Source organism: Lycium ferocissimum, chromosome 8, assembly GCF_029784015.1.
Source record: "Lycium ferocissimum isolate CSIRO_LF1 chromosome 8, AGI_CSIRO_Lferr_CH_V1, whole genome shotgun sequence".
NCBI lineage: Eukaryota > Viridiplantae > Streptophyta > Magnoliopsida > Solanales > Solanaceae > Lycium > Lycium ferocissimum.
In genome coordinates this window covers 37,057,592-37,066,456 of record NC_081349.1, presented here as the reverse complement: position 1 = coordinate 37,066,456, position 8,865 = coordinate 37,057,592, and the positions used below count along the sequence as shown (strand labels likewise).

At 34.8% G+C, this 8,865-nt stretch overlaps 1 protein-coding gene across 1 annotated transcript; it reads left to right on the top strand.

Moving 5' to 3' along the window:
* Nucleotides 1-396: 396 nt before the first annotated feature.
* On the top strand, nt 397-4,235 carry LOC132066891 (isoleucine N-monooxygenase 1-like). The gene is made up of 2 exons (XM_059460084.1): nt 397-1,385; nt 3,523-4,235. Exons 1-2 carry the CDS (start codon nt 411-413, stop codon nt 4,144-4,146), a joined length of 1,599 nt encoding a protein of 532 aa, XP_059316067.1. The 5' UTR covers nt 397-410; the 3' UTR covers nt 4,147-4,235.
* Nucleotides 4,236-8,865: the final 4,630 nt, after the last annotated feature.

The following is an 8,865-nucleotide window of genomic DNA, read 5'->3' as shown; positions in this document are numbered from 1 at the left end:
AAAGGAAAGTGGGACTGAGCTGTAGTAATAATCTTCAAGCTCGTGTGGATGAGAGTGTTTAAGTTGGAGTTCTCCATAGAAAATAAAAAATTTGAAAAAATTACAGCCAACTACCTTTCGGCCATATAGTTTACAAAATATTTATACAATATATGGGTGGTGTATAAATATACTAAATACACATATATTATACATGCCTAATACATATCTGTATACTACCTATACACTACATATACAACTAAATGTCTAGGTCGTGAATATTTTGGTCATATTTAATAAACTAAACGATGAAAGGTACAGTAACATAAGTTTTCACAAGAAATTCCTATGCTTAAAGGCAGAGCTATAAATAGGGGATATATGGCATACTACCTTTGAACTTGAGCCTTCAGTAATTAATCACTGGAAAAATGATGAGAAACTTTATATTTCAAAACCTTCTTCATATGATCTTAATTGTCTTCCTCTCCACTTTATGTAGCTACTTTCTCTGGAAAATCGTCCTTTCCACTATAATCCTTAAGATAACAAGCAAATTTATAAGTATAAGAAATCAGAATACCAATAAACTCCCTCCTGGTCCAAAACCATGGCCTTTAGTTGGGAGCCTTCCTGAAATGCTACTAAGCGATAAGCCAGCATTTGTGTGGATACATAAACTTATGCAAGAAATGGATACCGAAATCGCTTGCATTCGTCTTGGCAATGTCCATGTCATTCCTGTCACTTCTGCTGAGCTTGCTTGCCGATTCCTGAAGGAGCAAGACTCGGTTTTCTCATCGAGGCCTATTTGCATGTCCTCGAGCCTCGTTAGCAATGGCTACATGACCACAACTTTTCTCCCTATGGGTGATCAATGGGTGAAAATGAGACGATTACTTGCTTCCCATGTGCTCTCACCAACATCTCTTCAATGGCTTCGTCATAAGAGGGACGAAGAAGCTGACCACCTCCTTCGATACGTTTACAACCAATGCATTAACAAGTATCGTCCTCGAGTTATTAACTTGAGGAAGGTGACAAGATACTATTGTGCAAATGTTATTAAGAATATGATTTTCAGCAAGAGATTATTTGTAGACGAAGAGGAGGATGAGGAGCAAATTGATGCGATTTTCACACTTTTTGAATATTTCCATTCTTTTAGCATCTCAGATTACTTACCATGGTTAATTAATTTAGATTTAGATGGTCACAAGGCAATTCTCAAGGATGCCTTTGCCACAGCAAGTAAACACACTGATCATGAAGTTGACCAGAGGATTAAGATTTGGAAGGATGGCAACAAATTTGTGGAAGAAGACATCCTTGATGTTCTTATCATGCTCAAAGATACCAATGGGAGTCCGTTGTTGAATGTTAAAGAGATTAAAGCGCAAGTCCTTGTAAGTCACCCTAAACCATGTACACAACATGGTAAACTTTAAGTTTTTTATTTTATGCTTAATACATGGTAGCCCCTTAAACTTGCTAGGATATTTCATTTAAACACTCAAACTAAGCCTTGTTCCAATTGAACACCTCAACTTCTAATAATATGTTCCAATTGGACGCTTTCAGTTCAAATTTTGAAAGAAAAATTGCGTGTGTTTTCATCCGTCTATTAGGTATTTAAGTTAACCACATAAAATATGTTATCTCCTTAATTATACGCATTCGCCTCAATAAGCTGTAAAACCCCAGACATTTTCTACTTGAGGTTGATATGTATAATTAAAGGAGATGAGATATTTGATGTGATTAACTCCAACTATCTAATAAATGAATGAAATCACACACAAATCTTTTTCTAAAATTTGAACCAAAAGTGTCAAACTGAATCACTCTATTTAGAGTTGAGGTGCTCATATGCAAGATTTAGTTGGAATGTCTAAATGAAATATCTTGAAAGTTTAAGCAGCTGGTTATGTGTTAAGCCTTTATTTACCTTTAGTGATGTGCATAATTTACGGTTACATAAATCAATGTCATGACTAATGGCATGCATATTTAAGACTAGAGATGGCAAATCATACCATGAAAGAAGTTTTTGCACGGATTGTCCTTTAAGCGCCCTGCTCTTTAATTTTTGGCCCTCGTATCTGTAGTCTCTAATTTTTGGCCCCTCTGCTCATTTAATGATAATATTCAGATTTGCTGCGGTCGGCATAAGTTATGTAATATTTATCTTCGTAAAATGGACTTTTTTTCCGCTCAACATAAGTTTTGTGGGAATTAAGTTATGCAACATAAGCTGTATAGTACTTCTAGAGTTTGTTTTAGTGTTTAGAAATTGGAGTTATAATTTTTGGGGCATATATTCATTGTCCTTTTTGAGTTGAATAATGTGTCTGTTTTTGTAGAGTTTGATGTGTTCCTGGTCATTTTTATGTTGATTTTTGAAAATTTTGTCATGTCCGACATAACTTGTGGGATATTATTATACAGAAGTATAAACTTATGTCGCGAAAAGTGCTGAAGGGAAAAAAAATTAAAGACTACAGATTAATTTGAGCGGAAAAATTTAACGACCGCCCCGAAATAGGGGCATTTGTGCAATGACCCACCATGCAAAATATGACCAGCCAAACTCGCCCAGTTTGGTTGGGTTTGTCTGTTTATTGGTTTAGCCCATTTTCAAATCAATCCATCTAAAAGATGAGCTGTTTTGGACTAAATATGTAACTCAAACTGAACCACAAGAAACCTTGTTAGAGTATTCTTAAAAACAACATTTTCTTTATTTGATATGTTATACTTCCTCTGTTTCAATTTATGTGAACTTTTTTGGGGTACGAGGGTCAAACTTTATAACTTTGACTGTTAATTTTGATATAGATTTTTTAAGTTCGTAGAAATAAACCTTGTATATTTAGAAATTACATAAAAGATACTATAAGTCATGATAATTTATAATACAAATAATTTAGACTAGTTGTAAAAGCAAATGTGGCCAAAGAACCACCTCGTAGACTCCCCAAATAATAATAGGATCACATAAATTGAAACAGAGGGAGTATATAATAAAGAATTTCTTCTACTCCCTCCATCCCAATTTATGTGGCACCATTTGACTTGGCACGAAGTTTAAGAAAGAAAGTATGATTTTTGAAATGTATGGTCCAAAACAAGTCTTATATAAATGTGTGGTTGTAAATCATTCCATAAAGTTAAATTGTTTCTAAATAGTGACATTCTTTTTGGGACAGACCAAAAAGGAAATGGTGCCACATAAATTGGGACAGAGGGAGTATTAGTTTTATATGATAATTAAACAAATTATAACAAATAAACAAAGAAATTAAAACTTTGTAATAATTTGACGGGTTGAGCTATGATATATTGTGTAGCTTATCTTGATTCAACCCATCTCTCCACGTAATTTTTGTGCGAGTTATTCAATCCGCTCATTTGTTAATTCAACTCATTTTGACCAACCCAAATTCATCGCATGAACCAGCCATTTAACACTTCTATTTAAGACCACAATTTTTTTTTTTTTTTTTTGACCTTATTGGTTTCTAATAATATCAATATTGACAGGAATTGATGCTTAATACATTAGATAATCCCTCAAATGCAGTTGAATGGACAATGAGACATATGTTGAATCAACCAAAGATAATGCAAAGGGCCATGCAAGAGATTGACACGATCGTTGGGAGTAATAGATTGGTTCAAGAATCGGACTTGCCACGGCTAAATTATGTGAAAGCTTGCATAAAAGAGGCGTTTCGACTACATCCGGTGGCGGCGTTTAACGCTCCGCATGTGTCTGTTGATGATGCTATTGTGGGCGAATACTTCATCCCAAGAGGGAGTGTAGTGCTATTAAGTCGTCTTGGACTTGGTCGAAACCCAAATATTTGGGAGGATCCGTTGAAGTTCAAGCCAGAGCGCCATCTATTATTAGGTGGCCCTGGTGAAGTTGTTCTCACTGATTCAGAATTACGTTTGTTGTCATTTAGTATTGGACGACGAGGTTGTCCAGCTGTGAAACTTGGTTCTCCAATTACTACCATGTTACTCGCTAGGCTTCTTCAAGGATTTACTTGGAGTTTACCACTAAAGTCTCCACAATATGATTTTTTTGAATGCGATCCCTTTTGTAACATGCCACTTTTTGCTCTCGCAAAACCGCGATTGTCTAGTGGCATGTACCCTTAATTATGTGAAATTATTGTACCATGATGAATAATGCTGAACATTATCAATTGCTCAGAATCTATATTTCATGATTTTAAAGTAAAGATCAGTTTCGGTACTACAAATTGTTGGCACTCAATTATTGTCTTTCCCTTATACTCTAGCAACTGATCTCTTTATTGCTCTTTTTTATTTCTCACAGTAGGTATCTGGTCCGCGCTTCGCGCAGTCAAACATATCACTTTATAAATTTTAGTTGATAATGGATAAAATAATTAGTGTACCAAAATAAATAATAAATTAATACTGTAATATATACATACAAAAAAATTAAGATCAAATTATATACAAAAATTACACATCTAAAAAAAAATTAAAACAAATTGCAACAAAGCACGCATTCTAATTCCAATTGAGCTCATAGACGGAGCATCACAGGTTTTTTGACGACTAAGATAGTTTCGAATTGGTAAATATGCTTGAGTCTCTTAATTTCCGCTTTTTCTTTAATTTGCTGTTGAAACCTCGTCAAGAACTGAAAATTAATAATAAATGCTTTGATTCAATGATTCTCGTCAGAACTCAGAGGTGAAAACAACCTTTTTGACAAATGAATGACTATTCTACATGATATTACTAAGTTTATGGAATATATGGACCTAATATGACACTCAAAGATACAGACTACCAATTTAGGGTCGTGTTGAGTGCTTCGGTACAATCACTACTAAAAAAACAGGTTTTACCGACCTCAAAAAACCGACCTCAGTTGAGGTCGGAAAAAAAACCGACCTCATGAGGTCAGTAAAGTCGTAATACATATTTTTTAATTTTTTTAAAAATAAACCGACCTCATGAGGTCGGTAATATTGTACCAAAATTTGAAAAAATAATATACTGACCTCACTAGGTCGGGAATTTATTTGATGATAAATGTAAAATATTTTATTTTTTATTTAAAATAATACCGACCTTTTAATTTAAAAGAATACCGACCTCACGAGGTCGGTATTATTTTAAATAAAAAATAAAATTATTAAATATACCGACCTCATGAGGTCGGTATAATCTGTCAAATAAAGACCCATTATACCCGTTTCTTAATTGAAGAAAACAGGTAGGGTTATTTAATTTAAAAGAATACCGACCTCACGAGGTCGGTATTATTTTAAATAAAAAATAAAATTATTAAATATACCGACCTCATGAGGTCGGTATAATCTGTCAAATAAAGACCCATTATACCCGTTTCTTAATTGAAGAAAACAGGTAGGGTTCCCTCTCCTCTTTCTTTTTTCTCCGCCGCCCGCTCCTCTCTCTTCCGCTCCCTTCTCTTCTTCATCATCATCTCCTTCGCCCCACCACGCCGTTCCCACTTTCCCCTGTTCCCCGCTCCTCTCAAACTCAAACCCTAAATCAGCCTATAAATATTCGTTTCATCATCCATTAAAGGGGGTCCTTTCAGTACGGGAAATCCTCTAAAAAAACAAGGATTTTCGAGTCGCAAGAAATCCCCCATAGACGACATTAATTCTTTTCGCCGTATTGTTCGATATCGAGTCAAAAATCCACACCATTTTTTTTGTTCTGTTTTGCCCTTGGCATCTGTTTGGATTCGAAGGGTATACAAATTCGGGGTTCGTAGTGTTTCGAAGTAGATTTGAAGTGTTTGAGGTTAGATCGAAACCTTCGCCTCACTTCGCTGCACCCGAAGAAGGTCGGTAAATCTTCCTTAGTTGTTTCTCCTCCTATTTTAGTCTTAATTGTTAATTTCTGTCATGCCTTAGTTGTTGTATGCTTGGTTGCTGTTTGATTTAATCTCCAGCTATTAATAGTTTAAGCATAATTAATGAGCATTAGTTGCTATTTCTAGTTATCTGCTGTTAGCAATGATTTAAGCACGATTAATAGACATTAGTTATTGCTATTAACAGACTTATGAATGTTAGTAGCTCAGCATGAGTAGGTATTTTTAGCTATTGGTTTTTAGGTCAGTTACTTGTTGATATTAACATCGTACAGTTTAATGTGCTGTTCGATATAATGCCTAGCTTATTCCCTGTAACAGCCTGTTATATTAAGATTTGAATTGGTTGTTGGTCCAGCCTGTTAGATTAACTACTTTAAAATGTCATTCAGGTCATTGGCCATGTTGAGTAAGTATTCCATGCAGATTATTTCAAACCTGGTTGCTAAATTGTAGTTTCAAACCTGGTTGCTAAATGAGGAAATAGTTCAAGTTCTAGCCCTTCATTTGTTTAGTGTATAATCTTGTTGTCGTTCTTATTAAATCTGTGTCCATGATATGAGTCTAGGTCGATTGGTTTGGTATTCCAACATCACATAATGTGTGTAGAGGGATTGCTATTGTAGCATCTGTGAATCTATCTAGTGTTCTGGGAAATTCATGATACATGTTTGAGGTCCTATTTTGGGTCGAATTTGATGAATACATGTCGTATCCCCTTTCTTTAGAGTGCTTTGTATATGTCTTGGAATGATGTCTTAAATGTGTCAACGAGTTGAATTTTGCCGTTGTTCTATGCCCCTCATTGTGTCTGTCTCTGTTAATTGCTGGCTGCTATTATATGATGTCAATACTATGCTAAGTGAACCAGTGGTTTTAAAGGAAATAGATGCTTTTCATTTGATGAGAATGCAGTGTTAAGCCTAGCTGCCACTGTTTCGATATCTCCATAATTGAGTTTCTGTGTTTAGCATAATCAGCTGGTTAGAATATTTTCAATGCACCTACAATTGCTTCAATGTTGTTAAGGCAGTGAGGGAAGCGGGTGACTGTTGCCTCCATATATGTAAAGTTTTCTGTTAGAGCTTCTTTCAGTTTATTTGAAAATGAACCAGGTCTTTCCTTTGAATTTTAAAGTCTCAATTCTGGCCATTTTGTGGGTGTTAGTCTGGTTCCTTACATGTTTGGTTGAAGGATATTCTCAGCCTGCTCCAGCTATGGGATTTGGTCTAGTTTGCTTTCAAAAATTGCCTGTTTTTTGTTATGTGTGTTAGTTATTTGAGTGGTGACCTGATTAAAGAGAATACTGAATCCTTCCAGCAGTAAATTTTTTTTAATTCTCATAGTTGCGAAAAATGTCGTTAGCTCTCGTTGTTTTTTTTTTTATTTTGTTTAAACAAATATCAGTATGTTTATGTTCAGACTTTGGCGCTGCCCATTTGTTGAATCGACATTCTCTGCACCTTAAATCATGAAGTAACCATGTTTTAAAGATCTTAGCAATTTTATAGAAATGAACAACTCTGTTTTGTTTCCTTTTGAGTATTTAAATATTGAATGAACTAGTTTGAGTACCCTTATTTGTTATCCCTTCTTGAGCTGTGAAATCCTTTAAGAGTGTGTTTTCGCCTTGAAGATTAGTGACTTATTTTTTTAGAACTTAGGAGAAGTGGTTTTTGGCCTTTAGCAGACTGTTGGGAATTTTCTTGCTCAAAAATCAAGTCTGTCTTTTTCAAACCTCCTTAAGTTATGGAGCATAAGTGAGTTTAAGAATTGAAATGATCACTGGTCCTAGAGGTTAATTGTTCTTTCTTGTTGGATCAACATGAGATTAAAATGTGCTAGCCTATGTGCTTTCTTTAAAAGTGTTTGTTTTTTAAAAAAAATGACGTTAGAATATATTTGTTTTCTAGCTACTACTAGTTCATACCCGAATCTGAGCTTAAACTTTCCTTACTACACAAATCAGTAGTTAAGTCAAGGTTACGATAAAGTTGTGATCCCCTTTTGATCTTCCTAGTTATATAAATACGTATATTGAGACTGTTAGTGTCCATTTTCAATCTGAGAATGATGGTTTTAATAAACAACTCCATGTGCTATAAGGTGACCTCTCCTTCCTTTATTTAGTTACTGTCATTGTTTGTCGCACCATGGGATAATTTCATGTTTTTAAAACCTAGCCAGGTAATTCCACCATCAAGTGTCGATGATGTTAGAATTCCTTTCGCTATTCGATGGACCCCTGTTCAAAAATGTAGGATATGATTTTGCTTGGGCTTAAGTTATTCAGTAATATGAAACAAGTCACACAGGCTTCAGTGAAGTTGCAAAGCAAAATCTCACAAATGATGTGAAGTTGTTTTCTTACTTAGTTTTTTACTAAAGTGCTAGGTAGCCTTAGAAGGGCTTTCAAGTAACAAACTGTCATTCCTCACTCAATATAGCTTGTTGTTTCATTGATTGCTTTGCTTGATGCATGGGTAACGAGAAGACTCAAAGTTATGCCAACTTGCACCCATGGGTTCCTTCTACCAACTTATAGTTCCAAGAGCTATTTATTTTATAGTCGCATCGTAGTATTTCTCTTTACCTTAACGGACACAAACATTTTACTTGCATCCTTTCACATTGTATCCACCTCATTTCTTACACTTACCAAATTCTTTCTTTTATTTTGGTAGACAGTACTCATCCCTATGGTTTCTAATGGCTTCTAATATCTTTGACAACTTGGGAAAAAAGGCTTATGAGTTATGACAACAAAGCTTTATGGAGTGGTCAAATTTCAAAAGGCATGGTGCTTCTTTTTTCCATTATGTAAACAGATTTCCTCATTTTAAATGAAGAATGTAGGATTTCACAATATTGTATACTTTTGTTGCTTAGTGCGCGTAAATATTATGAAGTGTTAAAACTTGAAACACGTAGAATTATTTTCTTGGTGTTATGATCCTTTTAGTATTCTCAAATAATACAAACAATGATGTCGG